At 37.1% G+C, this 19,924-nt stretch overlaps 3 protein-coding genes across 3 annotated transcripts; 2 read left to right on the top strand and 1 right to left on the bottom strand.

The window, feature by feature from the left end:
- Positions 1-2,037: 2,037 nt before the first annotated feature.
- Positions 2,038-3,064, top strand: LOC108274199 (transmembrane protein 100). The gene has a single exon (XM_017484208.3). It carries the CDS (start codon positions 2,399-2,401, stop codon positions 2,735-2,737), a length of 339 nt encoding a protein of 112 aa, XP_017339697.1. The 5' UTR covers positions 2,038-2,398; the 3' UTR covers positions 2,738-3,064.
- Positions 3,065-5,520: 2,456 nt separating this feature from the next.
- Positions 5,521-5,998, top strand: si:ch73-256g18.2 (small integral membrane protein 36). Its single transcript, XM_053685380.1, has one exon. It carries the CDS (start codon positions 5,661-5,663, stop codon positions 5,961-5,963), a length of 303 nt encoding a protein of 100 aa, XP_053541355.1. The 5' UTR covers positions 5,521-5,660; the 3' UTR covers positions 5,964-5,998.
- A 6,278-nt stretch (positions 5,999-12,276) lies between these two features.
- On the bottom strand, positions 12,277-18,572 carry hlfb (HLF transcription factor, PAR bZIP family member b). The gene is made up of 4 exons (XM_017483724.3): positions 18,243-18,572; positions 17,510-17,824; positions 15,171-15,385; positions 12,277-14,221 (listed from the first exon to the last, which is right to left on the bottom strand). The coding sequence occupies exons 1-4, from the start codon at positions 18,349-18,351 to the stop codon at positions 14,006-14,008; spliced, it is 855 nt and encodes a 284-aa protein (XP_017339213.1). The 5' UTR covers positions 18,352-18,572; the 3' UTR covers positions 12,277-14,005.
- Between the last annotated feature and the right edge of the window lie 1,352 nt (positions 18,573-19,924).

The raw sequence follows: 19,924 nt of genomic DNA, 5'->3' as shown, positions 1-19,924 counted from the left end.
ATATTCAAATTAATATTAACACAACAATGAGAAATTCCTGCTGAAAAAGACAGCTCAGACCGGCTAATCTATCCATCTTCCTTAAGACTATTACTCGATAAACTGATCAGTACATCTTTGAGATTTTGTAATTGCTTTACTACTTTCAATGTAGCAGTCGTTTAGAAGCTGTTTTAATTGACCCACTCGTACCAGATTTGGCCTGTGTTGGCAGCTTGTCTGATTGAGATGAATTTTTCAGCGGGGAAACCATGTTTACTTAGTCAGATGGTATTTTGCTCTGTTTTTCTTTTCTTCCTCTACTTCTTCTTATTACTATTATTATTATTATGCTAGGCAACAGGTTTTTTTCTCAAGCTCAGATAAAAACTGTGGTGGTTCCCTGAAGGATGTGTCTTTTGTATCATTATTATGCATGTTTCACTTGGAAAAATGAACATGCTGTACTGTTAAACTCATTTAAAGTACATAATTGGGCCCGAAGGACAATTTTGCAAAGCACTTTGAAGAACAAAAATATACATCTACTTTTTTTCTCATTATGAATACTGGGAAAGTTATACTCTGACAGGCAGCCTGGGACCTGAATTTCTTTTTGGAGTAAAAGTGAATCAAGATCATTTAGAATGTGTTTGAACTCCATGTAATGACTTTAATAATTAGTTATACATTTGTCTAAATGGAAGTTCAAATAACTGCTTTCTTTTCTCTAATGATTTCCTGTAGATTGAGCTTCAAATTATCCTAATTACAGAAATGAAAATATTCCTTGAGTGTTCCTAAAGTCTTGGGTTCACATGTTCTTTAAATCAGAATGGCAAGGAGTCAAATGATCAAGACACAACATCTTCTGTTGCTTTGTAGTACATGTCTCTGTGAAATCAGGAAGTTTATAGAAAGAGCCACCTGCATGTTGTATATGAAGTTTACGCGGATGAAGAGTAAGAGTCAGTTTAGAGCACAAAAGCAACAGGAGCAGGGAGAGGATAAAAGAGTCAGACGGTATAGGACATCTGTCAGTAATCCACATCACGGCAGAGTGTCCAGGATACCGCGTGGCCTTGCAGCTGTGGCCCAATTGTTTGTTTTGCTTTCTGAGATGATGTGGCCCCCTGAAGCCTGGAGGTTAGCCTTTGAGGGGGCCATCATGAATGATTGATTTTTCTTACCTCTCCTGTCCTTCCTGTCTCACAACAGTTCCCATTAGCTTTGTGTAACAGTAAAAGTCTTCTTGTATTTTTCTACCAGAGGTCCAGTGAAATGTTATTGTAGCATAGTCATTGTACTTAGGTTTAAGAGCTAAAGTATAGTAGAAATTTGTGATGAGATTTTAGTGAATCACAGATTTTCAGCGAATCATTCCTGGCTCTAATTAGGTTTTTTTTTTTTTTTTTTTTTTTTTTTTTTCTTTTTAACTATAGGGCCCAGTGATCTGGCATCCCATCCGGAGTGAATTTTCCCACCTTACATCCAGCATTTTTGGGACAGGCTCCGAAACCACCATAACCTTGACCAGAATTAAGCAGTTACTGAAGACAAACGAATGAATGAATAAAAAAAAAAAAAAACTGGTTAAAAAAATTTAGAAATTAATATTGTTTACATTAATATTGTTTACTATATGCTAGTTATATAAAAGAAAAAACAGGTTATGTGCAACGCAGCATGGTGGTACAGCATGTACCATTGCCGCCTCACAGCTCCAGGGTCCCTGGTTAGATCCTGAACTTGGGTTACTATTTGTGTGGAGTTTCTGTTTGTTGTTATTTGTGAGAATACGGGGCACAACTAAGGCTGTAATACTATCCCAATATATGTTTAAAAGTTATAATATCACATCACATCATATATAATAATATTTAATATTGTTATCTTTAAGTGGAATATAAATTCACTTAAAGTTCAGCATAGTGAGGGTTAATTTATCCAGTCATGGGGTGAGGGGACAGGAACTCCCTCTTGTTCTACTGATTCCTCATTTCAGACTGAAGATACACATCAGAGATATACCACTCCACAAAAGATATGGTAAGTTAAACACTGGGCTTACTTTTTGCCCATACTAAAATGTGTTACTGTACAATAGCAAATACTAAGTTAAGTGCACTCTTATTTGTTTTATGTAACCCTGCATCTAGCCTTCATTTTCATATTAATATATTTTAACTATACATATTGTGAAAATTAATGGATCTGTATAACTCCTAATTATTGTTAATACAGAATTATTATCCGTTATAACATTTGAAGCAAGACCCTGAAACATCCACTTTGTACAGACTTTCCCTTGCCCTTCCAGATGCTGTGAAGTGAAAGTAAAAGGGCCACTGAGTAAAGCTTTAAGTGCTTGAAGTAAAATCACAGTGCTCTGAATATCTGTGATTCTACAGCGTGAAAGATGAGTGCTGAGCATGCAGTGAGGACAAACTCCATCTTAGACCAACATCTAGAGCTGACTGTGGCCACTGGAGGAACAGAGGACTCCTGCTATCATTGCACATTACCGTTCAGCATTGTGCTCTTGATGATTGGCATTGCAGTTACAGCCGTAGCCTACAGCTTCAACTCCCATGGTTCTGTCATCTCCATTCTGGGGCTGGTGCTGCTTTCCAGCAGTCTGCTGCTGCTGCTGCTGCTGCTCGGCCTCACTGCACTGCACTGGAAACTCAGACAGCAAAAAACGGACAGACACTCAGCCAGTCAGTGCACTCTAGTGGAGAGCCCGAGACCCAACTGACATCCATCCATCCATCCATTTTCTATACTGCTTATCCTACTGGGTCGTGGGGAACCTGGAGCCTATCCCAAGGAGCATGGAACACAGGTGGGGTACACCCTGGATGGGGTGCCAATCCATCACAGGGCACACTCACGTACACATTCACACACCCATTCATGCACTATGGACACTTTGGACATGCCATTGAGTCTACCACACATGTCTGGGGAGGAAACCGGAGTACCCAGAGGAAATCCCTGCAGCAAGGGGAGCACACGGGAATCGAACCCCTAACCCTGGAGGTGTGAGGTGAACGTGCTAACAACTAAGCCACTGTGCACCCCCTGGTACATACATATAATATATATATATATATATATATATATATATATATATATATATATATATATATATATATATATATATATATATATATATATATATATATATATATATATATATATATATATATATATATATATATATATATATATATATATATATATTCTGAGTGAGCAAGGCAAAGCAATTTAAAGGAACTTTTTTTCTGGGATTTCAGCCAGAACAGCTGTAACAGATGTGCACAGATGTTTTAATAAGAGTAGTCTGGTGACACAGGCCATATACTGTGCAAGTTGTCATTACAAATGTTTATATCAAGAAGTATATAACATGAATAAAATACATTTTATAACAGTTTTAAACCGAACTGCATTGCCATTGTTTTGTACTGTGTATAGAGTAATTAGAATGTACAGTGCTGTGAAAATGTTTTTTGTGTATATCATGCTAAATTGTTTCAGAAAGTAAAACAAAATTTAAGATAAAACACAGGCAACCTGAGTAAACACAAAATACAGTTTTTAAATGCTAATGTTATTTATTGATGCGTTATTTATTGAAGCAAAAAAGTTATCCAATACCAACTGGGCCTGTGTGAAATTAATAACTAATTCCCCAAATCTATGAAACTGCATTCATAATAGGGTTCAGCTGGCCTAGACACAACCAGGCCAATCAAATCAACACTTAAATAGAACATTTTCAACAGCATGAAGTTGGTTAAAAGGTCTTACCAGTAACACACTATGCCAAAATTGAAAAATAAAAACAAAAATCCAGAAATGATGAGGAAGAAGGTGATTGAAATACATCAATCTGGAAACGGTTACAAAGCTATTTCAAAGGCTCTGGGACTCCAAAGAACTACAGTGAGAGTTAAATGGAAAAACTCGGCATGGTAGTGAACCTTCCCAGGAGTGGCCGACCTTCCAAATTCCTCCAAGAGTACAGCAACTACTCATCCAGCAAGTCACAGAAGAGCCAAGTGCAACATCAAAGTACCTACAGGGCTCTCTTGGATAAAGGTTACTGTTCATGACTCCACTATCGGAAAGACACAGGGCAAAAATGGCATCCATAGAAGAGTGGAGAGGTGAAAACCACTGCAGTAATATTTTAGTAGAATGAATAATCATGTCTAATATGTATTTATAACAGTTTTATATATCCATACATCCATTTTCTATACCACTTATCCTACAGCGCTGGAGGGAACCTGGAGCATATCCCAAGGAGCATGGTTCACAAGGTGGAATACTCCCTGGACGGGGTGCCAATCCATCGCAGGGCACACTCACATACACATTCACACACTCATTCACTAACACTTTGGACATGCCAATCAGCCTACCATGCATGTCTTTGGACTGGGGGAGGAAACCCCCACAGCACAAGGAGAACATGCAAACACTGCACACACAGGGCAGCAGTGGGATTCGAACCCCCAACTCTGGAGGTGTAAGACTAACCACTAAGCCACTGTGCGTCCCTAGTTTCATATATATATAAATATATACAGGTACAAATACACATAGATCTATAAGTGTGCATGGCATAAATTGGAAAACTGAACATAAACATACTTAAAAGGATTAACATTTTGTAGATGGGCCTATTCTAAAAGTTGTTTTTGTTTTTTGTTTTTTAAAAAACTATTTCTTACTTTTCACATATGACATCATGACTCACTTTCTAAAAAAATTTTTTTTTAAAAAGACAATAATAGTTTAGACCAGTGGTTATCAACCCAGTTCCTATCTTCATACATAATTCTGTCCCAATTCTAATCCAGTATAGCCGATGTAGCTAATCAAGTGGAGTAGGTAGATTGAGCATTAATACTCTATAGCAAGGTAGAACACTGTAATAAAAGCTTTAACCTATCACTTTGCAATTATAGTAGATATGCTATGGCATATGTGCCAAAACACTATGCACCCATGTGCCGATGTATAGTCAAAACAAACAACACTGTGCAACAAATGCCACAAATCATTTTGCTTCCTCATAGTTTCTGATGTTCATTAAATATACTGTATATATCAGTCATATTTACTGTACAGCTTTCATAAAAAATATTATAAAATCCACACTCAGACAAAAAGTGAATAATAGTATTGTTATAGCAAACTACTAAATTATGTTTTTGCAAAGAAGGCATGTTCATACTCTAATATATATATATATATATATATATATATATATATATATATATATATATATATATATATATATATTTACTGCACATGCACTGAATATTTCAACTGATTAAACTGAAAATGGTGCTATAAAGGTGTTATATCTCTACATCTGCACACGATAAAATTCATCCTGCAGCATAAATTTGATCAAATTAAAATGGTAGCTAAAAGTAACTAAAAGGATCAGGATTTAATCACTCTTTGCAGGAATTCAATGTTGTAGGATGGAGGAGTAGCACAGGGGATTAAAATCTTTCCACTGCAAAGCTCCATATACACTCTGCCTTGCGCGGGTGGCCCTGCTGTTGCTCTCTGGGATCTTTCAGCAGAGACGCAAGACGATGGTCCATGGTGCCTACATTTCTCTCCGACCACAGCGTGAGGAATGAAGCATTGACATGGGTTTCATGGAGTTATACCTGGAGATTGACCCAGTCACTTTAAACCTCATTATTCTAATTGCAAGCTATGTGATCCTGCTCCTGGTCTTCCTCATCTCCTGTGTCCTCTATGACTGCAGAGGCAAAGACCCCACTAAGGAGTATGATCCGGAGCCTCCGGCCCCACAACAGCAGCCTCCTGTTCAGCTTGTCGCGAACTCTCCACCATCTACCCAGTATAAGAAGCAAAACGACACCGCAGGAAACAGCTATGTGCCACCCACCCCTGATACACGTGAGAAGAGGAGCACACTGGTATAAATGGCCAGCAGGTTATTCCTCGGATAGGAGAACATACAGAGTTTTATTTTTTTTTTTTACTTTCCAAACTGGGCAATAACTCTTCTACAACCAAGCTGAGGAAGGTAAGACATGGTCAGTTTAATATAAGTCCTTAAATTGCAAAAATAAATAAATAAATAAATTACACATTCATTCTGCAATAAAAATGAGTATGGAATCCAGTCCATTTAAAGCTTTATAGCAGTGTATATCATTTTGGTTATTTTCTGGTACCTACAATCTACCATGAAAATCCATTTGCACACCTCTGATTCTTGTTACCAAGACTGTTTTTAGAGAACACATTAGATGCATACTTTATAAAATGACGATCAGATGATGATTTGCGATTTGACAGCATTTGCTTGCCATTATGCTGGAAGAGCCATTAGAAGCAGACAGATAATCTTTAGCTGCATCACATCATTGTTGCATCAGCTACCAGTACTATTCTCATTACACACACACACACACACACACACACACACACACACACACACACACACACACACATCCTCTTTATGCTTTCACAATTTCTATGTAACTAAAATATTTCCCACTCATGATCCAATTTCTTTTTCATAACTTTTTTTTATTTGCAAGCAATTTATGAACACTACGCTTCAAATATTGTAGGGCTTTGTGTGATTCATAAGGATTCATAAAGTTTTGGTTATAAATGCTAGCATTGTCTGTAAATCCTAATGTACTTATTCTCATGTGCACCTTTAAAATCTTCATACTGTAAATGATGCAGTTCTGTTACAATATATATTTTTTTTAATTGACGGTCTAGTGCAATCTCCAAGAAAACCACTCTCTAGTCTCTCATCCCTTTCTGCTGTCTCACACAGAGTGAATGAATAAATGAATGAATGAATGAGCATTAATCACAATTGTTATTTTGATCTGACATCTAGGACTAATTACATGCTTCGATCTATGGTGTTATTACACAACAAAGCTGGTAACATGAAAATATTTACACAACTCTGATTAGATATTCTCTGCTAAGACTAATGTCCACTTTTTTGCTCCATTTTGTTGTCTTGTTTCCCACGGTTTGATCAGATTTGGAAAATTACATGACACTACATAGCCTAAGCTAGTTGCAGTCATAAAGGTTTGGTTCATAAATGCATTCATTTGGCCTAAATATGATGCCTGTTTTAATAAGTGGGGCAATATCCCTCATGGGTACATTTCTGCCATATTATTCTAATATATATATATATACACACACACACACACACACACACACACACACACACACACACACACTTTTAGTTGTCAAAGGAAAACATACACTATGTAGCTGAAAGTATGTGGACACCTGACTATCACACCCCTATGTGCTTCTTAAATATCCTATTCCAAAATCATGGGAACTAATATGGAGGCTAACAGCTTCCACTAGATGTTGGAAAGTGACTGTAGGGATTTGTGCCCATTCAGCCACAAGAACTTAACTGATGTAAGGTACGGATGTCAGGCGAGAAGGCTTGGGGTGCAACCAGTGTTCATTGAGATTGAAGTCAGCGCTGTGTGCATATAAATTGATTTAATCTACACCATCCTTGGCAAACCATGTCTTTATGGAACTTGCTTTGTGTGCAGGGACATTACCATGCTGGAACATATTTGGGTATCTTAGTTCCCCTTAGTATGGGTGGGATGGTCAGGTGTCCACAAACCTTTGGCCATATAGTAAATTAATTCAACTTTATCCATGTTATTTAGCTATGAATGATGACTTCCTAGTTAGCATATTTCTGTTAGCTCTCATGTCTAACTGTCACTTATGTAAATGTAATCAACATTTCATTAATTTGCTGTTTCAGACCAGTACATGTATAATCAATACAGTTGTATTGGAAATTTTTAGATTTCCTATTATTTGAATTATTTCTTATTGTTTTAAAACATGTTAGATGAAAAAAAAAAATAGATGGATCTTCAATTTTCTATCTAATATTTTAATCACCATTTGTAATTTTATGGACTCCCAGTCCATCCATCCATACATCTTCTATACCGCTTAATCCTTTTCAGGGTCAAGGGTGGACTCCCAGTGTCCAGCCAAAAAAAAACTTGTATGTCAGTGGGGTCAAAGGGGAATGGTGAGCAAACAAGTGGGTCACAAACAGACAAATCACACTGGAATCCAACATCGCATCTTAGAATGTGCCACTTATTGGACTCTCAAAAGGGCAGCAACAGATAAACAACATTGTCAGTAGACGTTGAAAGCAATAGAAAAAATATTCATTTTGCATCATTCTGATGGAGGAAAAGAATTTGGCACAAGCAACAAGAGTCCATGGACCCTTCCTGTTTGGATCAACAGTGCATGTTGATGATGTTGGAAATGTTTTCCTTACACACATCTGGACCTCTGATACACTGAGAGGTCTGGGAGCATATACAAAGAAAAAAAACTGTAGTTTATGAAAGCAAATAGGTAATAAATTTTGGATAATCACTCAAATTGCATTTCATATCATAAACTAATGCATGGGGGAGGGGCAGTGTTGGGGGTTACAGTGTTTCTACACTATCTCAATTCCTTTATGGCCATATAGATTAGCAGAGAGATGAGAGTTAGTGTTTAGAGCATAAAGAAGGGGGGAAAGGTCAGACTTGTGGTCATACATTGGAATGATCATGTAGAATGAAAGGAACACATGGGAAGGTTGAAGTATTCAAGGATTTATGATAGGAGCTTGTTAGGACACAGCTATAATTTTGGAAACTCACAGATCCAAGATCCAGAGTTTAATCCTGGGCTTGGTTTACTGTCTATTTTGCATGTTCTCCCGGTGTCAGCATCAGTTTTCTGCCACCTCCTAAAAGCTTTATTGTAACTGCACTGTTGACTCAAAATTGCCCCAAGATGTGAATGACAGCCAGGGTATGGTCATGTCTTACATCCATATTTCCAGGATAAACTCCTGATCCACCACATCATTGCCCAGGATAATGGGGGATACTGAACATGAATGAATAAATGACCATTATAGTTAATGGCCTTCTTCTCAGCCACCCACCTACCCACACATATACTGCTTTTTTACACTCACATGTCTTGTTGCTAACGTTTCCACTTTTCTCTGAGTTTTTTATTCTATTAATCCATTTTCACTATTAGTCTTCGGATTAATCAATAAACAGAATCATTCACAAGAACCAGAGTTGGATATTAGAGCAAACTATACTTAGATATTTGGCGCTCCAAACTTTTTTATGGAAACACTCCAGTTACACAGCATTGCCATTCAAATCTTCAAAAACCACAATGTCAAATGGTCATCTTTTCTCTTTTCTAGGACCATCTATAATCCAGGTCACACAATAAGAATGCTTACAGATTCTAAATGGTGTCAGCATAGCTTCTGGGCCTAGAGACTGAGATCATCTGAGAACCCTGGCTGGACCTGAAAAATCCTAAAGAGAAGACATGACTGAGGACATACACAATGCCACCATCTATGTTTGCCAATAAATCTTTTGATCCATATCAGGTTAATGATGTCACATATGTGAGATGTCTAAGTGTCCTAATGACAAGTGTGTAGTGTCGTAAAAAATACCTAGGTTGGAGATTTTGAATATCTAATGTGCAGTGATATTGGAACACCAATTTGAGCACTTCTGGATGCCTCAAACTCGCTTTGTATATTACAACCGTTAAGGTTTCTATGATCGCCAATTGCTCATGGTAAATGGCGCACTTATATAGTGCTTTAATCCAAAGCACTTTACACTGTCTCATTCACCTATTCACACACACACTCAAACACCAATGGTAGCAGAGCTGCCATGCAAGGTGCTAACTTGCCATCGGGAGCAACTTGGGATTCAGTGTCTTGCTCAGGGACACTTCAGCATGTGGAGTCATGTGGGCCGGGAATCAAACCGCCAACCCTACGATTAGTGGACAACCCGCTCTACCACCTGAGCCACAGCCGCCCCACACTAGGTTAATACACTCCACACGCTCAGACACAAGATTAATAAAACTGAATTGTATATAAATTATATAAATATATGAAAGTCTATACAGTATGCAAAAAATTAGAGTACATAACTATACAATAATATGTAGAGAGAGCCTAATATAAATAATATAATTATTATATAAATACACAATATACTAATATAAATACACAAAAAAATAAATATGTACAATAAATTAAAAAGATAAACAGATGAATAAACGTTGTTGAAGTTATAAAAGAGACACTCAATTACTCAGTACTGGTTTTGAATTACTCAGCTAACAGACAATATTCATGTACATCTCTATAATAATAAAATTAGAAGCGCTGTTATAACGCTGTCAAACAATGTTTCACATACACAGTTTAGATTGAATTCACTTTCTATTAAATAAGCACTGAAACATAAGCAATGACACAAAATATTTTGGCCAGAAGCAAGGAAATGGGAAAAACAGAAGTGAATGACTTTATAATTCCCTTCTTTGGCAATTTTTGGGTTCACAGTCAATGTCCAGTGAACAAATAGAAATTGTTTACAGTCCCATTTATTCAGTTAACAGGCATGATATATTTCATAACTACAGTAAAAACTTGTTAATAAGACCATTAGCTAATATCCTGCAGGAAAGTGAGTCTACTAGTGACTGTCAGTATGTAGCATTTTTAAGAATGAGGTTCACAGATGAAGGAGATAATGGTGGAAGGACAGTGTGAGTGAGTGTGAGCCAGCTGGTGGTTTCTGATGCTGCTTTTTCCAAGCAGATCCACAGGATCAGACCAGCATGGGATTAACAGCAGATCCCATCTGCTCCCTCTGCATTTGCAAATGGCTTTATATAACCTTGTGTCTATTTGATAAATGCCACAGAAATCCCTACAGCATGTCATTTGTGTTAGTGTGGGGTAAATGGTCATCAAGGCCATACCCAGAGGATGGCTACACAAATAAACATACATGACAGCTGCTCTGATCACATGTCATTATAGCACAGACATAACAGTGGACCCAGACCATTAACCTGGACAAAATGAGAGAACGGACAGTGGAAGGAAGATAAAATTTAAGAGAGGATATTACAGATTTAAATGAATATATATTCGTGTGTGTGTGTGTGTGTGTGTGTGTGTGTGTGTGTGTGTGTGTGTGTGTGTGTGTGTAGATAGTAGTGGGCGATACAGCAGCCATGCTGAAAAACAAATTTACATGTGAAAAGCGAAGCAGAGAAATCCTCCACTCCAGTATTCAGTATGTGGGTGAAGACATGTTGCAGGCGAGAGAAAATACAGTATATTAATAAATATAAGGTTCCCCATAGTGACCTAAAGCTTTCCAGAGGCAGCTGCTTTAGGGGAGTCCAATTCCACATCCAAGTTTCTTCTTAACAGAAAAGGTTCCCAATTTGGAAAGCTAGAACCTTTGACCTTTGAAAGACTCATTCAGTCTGATTGTGTAAAATGAATTTCAAATACAGTCACAATAACCAGTACAAATTATCCTGCCTAAACTGCTCAATTCTCTGTATGTATCACAAAATTCCCAAGTTATTTATTTATCTATCTATCTATCAATCAGTTAAGTGGTTTGGTCTGTAATAGTGTTGTACCTACTTCAGTTCAGGACAGAACTGCTTGATCAAGGACATTAATGATACTTTTTATCCTCCTGACATGATGAACATGATGATGAACATGATGATGAACATGATGATGAACATGATGATGAACATGATGATGAAGAGGTGGCAGTTGGGGGTTTAAAAAGTTCATTTTTGATGAAAGGATGCACTCTAGTGGTTTGTTACAGGAAGACCCCAAATGCAGAAACGTCAAAAAGAACAGTTGCACAGATGCAGTGTGAAAAATGTGCATTTTGAAAATCCTTTATGAAAACTTTTTTTCATCTCTCAAACACTTTACTTCATCTTTAACCATATATTTAAAATAAATAAATATGCGTTTTTGTATTGTTTATTTTATAATATTTTAATAACAAATTAATAATATCAAATATATCTTATAATGTACCACACAACTTGCAATAATAGTCATGGGAGCTAAGAAATGTTAATTCTGTTAAGAAATTTATTATTATCATAATTATAATATTTATTAGAAATAAGGCTGAAATAAATCAAATGTTTGAAATATTCCTTTAATTAGAGAATGACAGAACGTAAGGTAAAAGCAGCTCGGGTTTTTTTATGCATATTTTACTGATGAAAAGGAAAAAATAACCTTAGTTCAATGACTGATATTTACGCTCTAGTTAAAAATAAAAATAAGACCACAAATCGCTTTGTTAAGAATTTATTTTGATCGTGATTGTGGGCAAGAAAACACGAAAAAAGAAAAAAAGTCGGACAATAAAGACAATAAAATATTTCTTTAAGCCAATAAATACTCTAGCGAAAATAACCATGCTATAATTAAGTTTTATATGTTATAAGATCTTTTCACAGTCAACATTCACTGCTTTCACCAATAGAATAAACACAATACCATCCTTCAAAACAAATCATTTTACCAGCAAGAAACGCTGCAGACTGTGTTGATCCTAACAATAGTACAGACAGCAGAAAAGAGGGAAAAGAGACCTCTTCACCTTTCAGTGATACATAAAAATAGATTCAGTATGACTAGGAGATAACAGATGGATGTTAAATGCAGAAATCACTTTAATGCATTAGATAAATGGATTGGATTATACTTCACTAATGCCCATGCAGAATTCCAGCAAGCTCGCACTTGAACTTTTTAAAAGCTCCTTTTTTCCATGTACTCAAATACCTTTAAAACACATCTTTAGATTCATACTGTACAAATACTGTACAAAAACAAGATTTGAGAAAAATTTAAAACATTTCACTGTAATATAACATTACATAGATATTTTCTTCTCTTTTTTTTTTGGTCTGGAATAGAGATTGATAGTTTACTCAGAGACAGACAATCACCTCTCATGTACATTCTGACCACATTCGCTCCAAAAGGCAAGCAGAGTCTGTTTTTTGTTTTATATATATATATATATATATATATATATATATATATATATATATATATATATATATAAATCAATCAAGTTTCAAACACATTGCCATTCTCTGTGAAATTACCAGTGATGATAAAACTTGGCAGTATCATTTACCTTTATTTCAATAAACAAAATGTTCCAAATGCTAACTCCATTCATGTTCAGTATAGAAGCCAATAAAGTTATTGCCACAGGTATAGTGTTATAATTTATCTCATCATAATTCCTACAATGAGAGTAAAAGTGAACATGGGTATCAAAGACATAATGTTAAATGTAGCCAGAAAATTAAATATTTAATATTAAAGATCAAAATATGGTCTAAGCATTCAAAAAAACATGCTGATGTGAGAGGTATGATGGCTATATATAAACACAAACCCCAATCTGATATAAACCAGGATATAGGAAATGGCATGTAACAATCATGTAACAACTTACAGAGTCAAATAGTTGAATAAAAAACTGTCATGTTAAAAAAGCGTACCCATAAATATTCTTTTTTATATATATTTTTCTATAATTTACTCTCTCTGTGAAAACAGCAGGCCATTGTAGAGAAAACTAGTGTGAGGCCTAAATGTAAATTTTGCTCACCAGACTGAACACTGGAGTGCTGACTCACTAAACATATAAAGCCTGCAAATTGTACTTTACTTTATTAATAAAAACTTTAACAATGTAACTACTATGACGAACAAAAAAAATAATAGATTTTTTGTACAATTAAATGCTACAACACTTCTAAAACATATGCAGAATACATGAATAAGAAAGAAACATTCCTAGTACCAAAAAATCTCTGTTTAAAAAAAAGCAAAACAAAAAAAACAGGCTGTCTAATAAAACGTAAATCAAACATGACCTCACACTAACACAGAATTCTAAAGTGCCAAGAACAGAGAGAGGTGATAGTCGACAGGTTTAAATGTTGAAAGGGCTTTACACCGTTACATCGTCCTTCCTATTACACGAGCCTGTAGGCCTCAGAGAGGGCCATGATGAGCCTCATACTTTGCTAGAATATTCTTACAGCGTCCAAGCTCTTTCCGCAAATCAGCCACTTCCTGTCGAAGAGCGGAGTTCTCCTTTTCCAGGAAACCGGCGCGGATGGCAATCTGGTTCTCCTTCAGGCGCCGAGCATCCCGTGACCTCTTGGCAGCCATGTTGTTTTTTTTGCGCCGTGCCCAGTATTTTTCATCCTACACAAATTAAAGTGAAATAAATGAGATCCGGACCTTCTAATTAAAATGACTAATTTATGGAAATGTCTCAATGGCCATTTGCTTTGTTTACACTAGGACATTTTGAAAGGAATATGACCAGAACTATTCTAAATCATTTATGTCTGATCATTACACAACAAATGTATAATAAACACAAACACTAAAGTAATTTCAGCGTGACAAATGAACACACATTTTTATGCTGCATGCACTTTGCCAATTTAATGAGAAAACTTAAAAAGATTTTGAAAAGAAAAACTTAAAAAGAAAACTTAAACAGATTAATTATTGTTTTAAGTCACAGGGGTTTGAAGCCGTCACTGGTCATGCTGTTACTGTGCTTGTTAATTTTATATTACACTGCTTCTAGATCAAGGATCTCTGTAAACTTTGCATCACTGAAGTCTCATATGCATGTTTTGTTATTCTTGTTCACACAATCTGCAAGCAGTTGTAAGCAAAATAAAGGGAATGCTAAATTGGTTGTCTCCAAAGCACACAGTGTTCAAGCATAATCCAATACCACTTTTAGGTTCAGGTTTTAATGGGACAGTGGGTATTAAAGAATTATCCATCTGTGTGCTGAAATTGTTTTTTTTTTTTTTTTTGTGAAGTCATGCCTGTGAAATCAGCTTGGAGCAATTTATTACTCTGCAAATCCTTGCATGGATCCACTTTTATTTGGACAAATTAAAATGGCAAATCCTTTAATCCGAACACCAGAAGAACTAGTGTGCTCCGTGAAAAGTAGGATCACATGGGTTCGTCCACCCAAGGATGAATGAATGAACTACTGGGCATAAGCCTCTTAGAAAAAGATGCAAGTAACAAGGGAAGTGTCAGTGAGAACAGGGGTAAGAGCACACACTCTTTGCCTCACACACACACACACACCAATGAATAAGCACTATAGCTGCACTGTTACCTTAATGTCATCAGGAATGAAGACTTTGCGTGCCTTTTTGATGATTGGCTTAGGTTTAAGCTCTTCCTCAGAGAACCTGCACTTGCGAGGGTTGAATGCTTCCTGGCCTGGCACACTGGACAGAGCCAGGTCTGTTGGGTCGGGCTCATAGTTCATCAGAACTTGGATGGAGTCTGGGTCAACTGGGCTAGGAGTATTGCGCGATGAAGGCAACACTGCACATAAAATTAATATATTTGATACAAAAATTAGAGGACATTTAGGTCTAAACAACATGCGTCTAAAATAATTATAGATCTATAGATAGTACCTAAAATGACTTCAAATGACACAACACATATATTGGGATAAGCTTGTAGTGTCAGCACTAATCCACTAAGTGGCAACACAGCACACACATTGAGCAAGTATTCAGAATAAAAGCAGAAGCAGTATCAGCCTAAGCAATAGCTGCATGTCAATTGCAGAGCCTATTCACCAACCAAGAAATTTCTGGTTTATTTTGTGGTGTTTTTAGTTATTACAGTATTGACATAAAAACTGTTTATATGCAGGTCTTTTCAGGCCTGGTTACATTACTGACATATATGGGACACTTACAAACACAAAACAGCCTTCAATGCAGAAAGATCCAATCTGACCAAATATACATACAGTAGATATCATTTATAGTCGTAAGGGACATGTAATTTTTTTAAGCAAACAATTCAAAGTTGACTGGTGTAAGTCAAGTCATGCATGCACCTCTAACTGAACATCGTAAAGCACTACATTATGACCGTGTTTTGACGGTGTATAGGAATGGCATGCCATGAGAAAGATGCATTAATGAATACGGTGGAGTGTGAGGCATAACACAATCTGTACTATGTAGATTTTATGTTTGTAGCTGATTAACAAGCTAGTTTGCTAGTAATGTTATCTAGATGAATGCTAGGAAGCACCAAAAAAAAAAAATACATGCTGCAAAACAAGGTACAGCTTTGAAACGTTAACAAAACCAAACATGTCTCTGTATAGGTGGTAGAAAAAAAATAAAAATAAAACACGTCAGAAGAAAAAGTCAGTTATCTTCAAATGATAAAGTCTAATTTGATATTATTGGATTATAGTAAATGGTAAAATGCTTTGCTGTTAGTTAAAAAAATTGTGGCAGAAGAATAAACAAGACTAAAGGAAGATTGTAACGTTGTTGCACAGCTCAAAAGTTAATCACGTATTGGGTTAGGCCTTCATATAAACGCCAAATGACTCCATTTTGAGCATATGGTGTGTCGCCTAGAACGCAAGAACCACCGTTTCATACCCAATATAAAGCTCTTATGGGAGTAGAGAGTCATTTGGGTTTGAGCTCTCATTTGTTAAATAGGAGTGTGTCATTGAGCTAGCATCAACCTGATCATAAGCTAGGGAATTTCCCCAGTGTAGGATCAATAAAATTTTATCTTATCTTATCTTATCTTAAGCTCAGCGTTGGCTATTTGGAGTCTCATGGATCATATTTTAAATGAGTTTAAATTAAAGGTCTGGCTGGTAAAATGAATGAAAGTGAATTAGGTGCTTGAATCAAAGAACACACAATCCCCTTGCAGCTGTCACATGTTGAGGCAATTGGCCCGGCACGTTTTCACACACGCTGACTGACAGAAACATCAGCGTGCACTCCAGGTGCTCACTGTAGCTGCCTGTGTCTAGTGTGGATACAACAAATGACACTGGCTCATTACAGTTTTAACCTTCGGTTAGATACAGTCAGTGTTAGACTCTGGCTTCTGTTCTTATACCCCAATCTTACCCCTGGTAATTTTAACTTTCAGCGCAGTCTCATGCTTTACCCTCGAACAATGGATAATTCGCAAAAGGGAATAAAAGTAATGTACAGCATTTTGTAAGAAATACAACTACTCTGAAGAATGCTGTACTATAGCAGGCGTTAACTACTTTTCACACTTTCTATGGCTTTGTTTAGAATCTAAAAACTGATCTCTAATCAGACCATCTTTCTCCTGATCCTTGTTTCATGTTACACTATAGAGAAAGCCTGTATCATTTTTGTTGTTGAATTTGTGACTGTGGATCAGGATTACACTAGTGTATTGTTTGGTTATAAATGATATGAGGAAAACATGCATGTTAGTTATGTTGCTGCCAGCCATTTTCTATTCAGAGATGTGGCCAATGCAAGGCAGCTTTATACAAATCCTAAAGCCATGTGGATTCATTATAGGTCACCTATTATATTATACTCATTAATTAGCTTCATTCTGACATGGTGTATAGCAATTGCTTGCATTTGCTGCAGGAATGTTGCTTCTGTTCTAGCATAACAATGCTTGTACCTGTTCGTGTGGGACTCTGGAGACAGGGTTGAGAGACCATGCTTGTGTGGATGGAGGTGCTGACTCTGTTGCTGAGATCCATAACGGAGACAGGGGTCTGCTGCTGCTGCTGTTGCTGCTGAGGACACTGGCTTTGCTCGTGCTGTGGTGGACTGGATGGAATGCCATTTTCAGACAGAAACTCTTCAAGGTCCATGTACTCCAACTGAAAATTGTCGCCATCGTAAGGCAAGGTCTTATCCCAAAGTACTGGGCCCAGGAAGGCAGAGTGCGGCACATTCCTCTCTTCCTCCAACTTCTTCTCCTTGTCATAAACTGCAATGGAAATTAATAAAGTTCATAAAGGAGGTTGACTGCTTTACCTGTATTTTCATGTAGCACTAATTGGTTGGATGTGTTATGTGTTCTTTATGTGTATATCCGTTGCTTGGGTTTTATATCTCTTATTGCTCTGAGTGCAGTATTTTATTTGTGGTCTAATCATGAGGTTAACAGGCTACTAATCATATTGCTAGACTGACTGTAAACACAAAGTGCACTTTGCCTTGGTTTTGGCACGAGTTAATCAGTGTGCAGCAAAAATCAACTAGAAAACTTGCATTGAGCTATAGAAAGATATGCCTTTTTAGAATGCACGTCAAATAATCTCGCCTTGACAGTTTCATATACCGACTACAGACATGTACTAAAGTATTGGTTATGACATTTATGACCAAAGTGACCAAATTTTTACCTTCTTCGTGGTGCAGTGGTAGCTTCATTGGATATTCGAGGAGAGATTTGAGCACTCCGTAAGTTGGAGGAGGTAGAAAAGTTGGGTTCATGGTCAGAGGTCTGGACATTTCAGTCGTATTCCGTGCAGGCAAAAAAAAAAAAAAAAAAAAAAAAAAAAAAACCGAGAGACAAGCCGAATAATAGTGCACGAACCTCTATGCAAAAAAGCACGAGTCGAGTGAGTTAAGAGGATAAACACGACTGATTAAATAGATAGAGAGATAGCCTGCTGCTCTGTGAGCTCCAGGCTCTGCGACCTTAAACTGTTGAGTGGAGTGTATGATCACTTCCATGTGTGAACACTGAGGCGCGTGACGTCAAAGCACGAGAGGCTGGACCGACTTTCCAGCTGCATGGAAACTACACACACACACACACACGCACACACACACACATCAGTAACAAATGTGGCAGGTGACTCGAGCTATAGTTTACTTGCGTTTGAATTAAATTATATTTATCACGGCACATGCATATAGCTACGGGGCAATGAACCAGCGTTTATAGTAGAGGAGAAAACTGAAGCTCATCTCAAGAGTTGAGTTAAAGGGAGCGCGTCGAGCTCGCAACCACTTTTCCACTATTCAGGTTTTGCAGACTTGCACAGTGTATGAACTGGAGTAAGGGAAGTTAGGCAGGCTTTCATCGTTTTCATACACGTTTAGGACAACAACACGCACCCGTCGCTCATACACTGGCACGCACCGGACGCGTGCTGGGAGCGGCAGGTCACGTGATCTGAGCGGGCTTGACCTACTTTTGTCCAATTAGAGCGCGCGCGCCTGTGCGACTGCCCCTCACAAGTCACGTTGAAACTCACGCGCTGCTGAAGAGAAGTGTCGCTTTAAATCAGTCTCACTGGAGGCTTTGCTGCCTAAGTCACAAACAAGAAACAATAACAGAGATTTTCCCCCTTTGTTTTGTTGCAAACTGTGTTAGGGCAGACTTTTATAAGGGAATATATGAATCTTGTAACGTATTTTCTTCTTCAGAAATTTCCTTGTCAACTGGCTGCTAAAGCAGTGAACGTGAAAGTAGGTCGTGATGACAGACCAGTCTGTTTGTTTGAAACACGACCAGCCACATGGCGCAACACGTGCAGACTGAACGCTGTGTTCATCACTAGCTCAACAGGTTGTGCTGTTTGTTTTACTTGAGCATGCAACTGGTTAGGTGAGAAGTAGTGTTAACCTTAACTGAGGGTAAGAATAAATAGATGGGATGGAGCTGAGTTGTGGAGAAATGCTTAAAACAAGACACAATTTTAGAGAAAATCTTATTATACAGTGGCATCAGGAAGTAGAAAGCATTTTAATTCATTAAAAAAATGTCATCCATAAAACTGCAGAATGGCTGCCTTCCTTTCTAATTTCTGTAACATGTTTTTAGTTTATAATCTTAGGGGTTTCTAGCACATTTAATCTAAAGGGTATTTAGATTGTAACCTTTAGGTACATATTTTGAACGTCACGTATGATTTTATTTCATAGCTCAAAGGAAAACCTGGAAAAACAAATATATAGCACAAACCATGGCTGTTTTCAATAATAATTTGTCTATTATGTTGGTGGACCTTCTTTAATTTGGGTGAGAAGGATGGTAGAGTATATGTGATCTCTTGTGATTTTAAATTCCTGGAAG

This window comes from Ictalurus punctatus, chromosome 13 (genome assembly GCF_001660625.3).
Source record: "Ictalurus punctatus breed USDA103 chromosome 13, Coco_2.0, whole genome shotgun sequence".
In the NCBI taxonomy this organism is placed as follows: Eukaryota; Metazoa; Chordata; class Actinopteri; order Siluriformes; family Ictaluridae; genus Ictalurus; species Ictalurus punctatus.
This window is presented reverse-complemented; position numbering and strand designations above follow the sequence as displayed.

Bases quoted from the DNA above. Each gene is read 5' to 3' on its own strand.
- LOC108274199 (XM_017484208.3), top strand. From the start codon at position 2,399: ATGAGTGCTGAGCATGCAGTGAGGACAAACTCCATCTTAGACCAACAT.
- si:ch73-256g18.2 (XM_053685380.1), top strand. From the start codon at position 5,661: ATGGGTTTCATGGAGTTATACCTGGAGATTGACCCAGTCACTTTAAAC.
- hlfb (XM_017483724.3), bottom strand. From the start codon at position 18,351: ATGTCCAGACCTCTGACCATGAACCCAACTTTTCTACCTCCTCCAACT. The intron at 17,825-18,242 runs GTAAAAATTTGG...TTTCCATTGCAG, and splicing joins ACCACTGCACCACGAAGAAG to TTTATGACAAGGAGAAGAAG. The intron at 15,386-17,509 runs GTACAAGCATTG...TTTTATGTGCAG, and splicing joins CCAGAGTCCCACACGAACAG to TGTTGCCTTCATCGCGCAAT.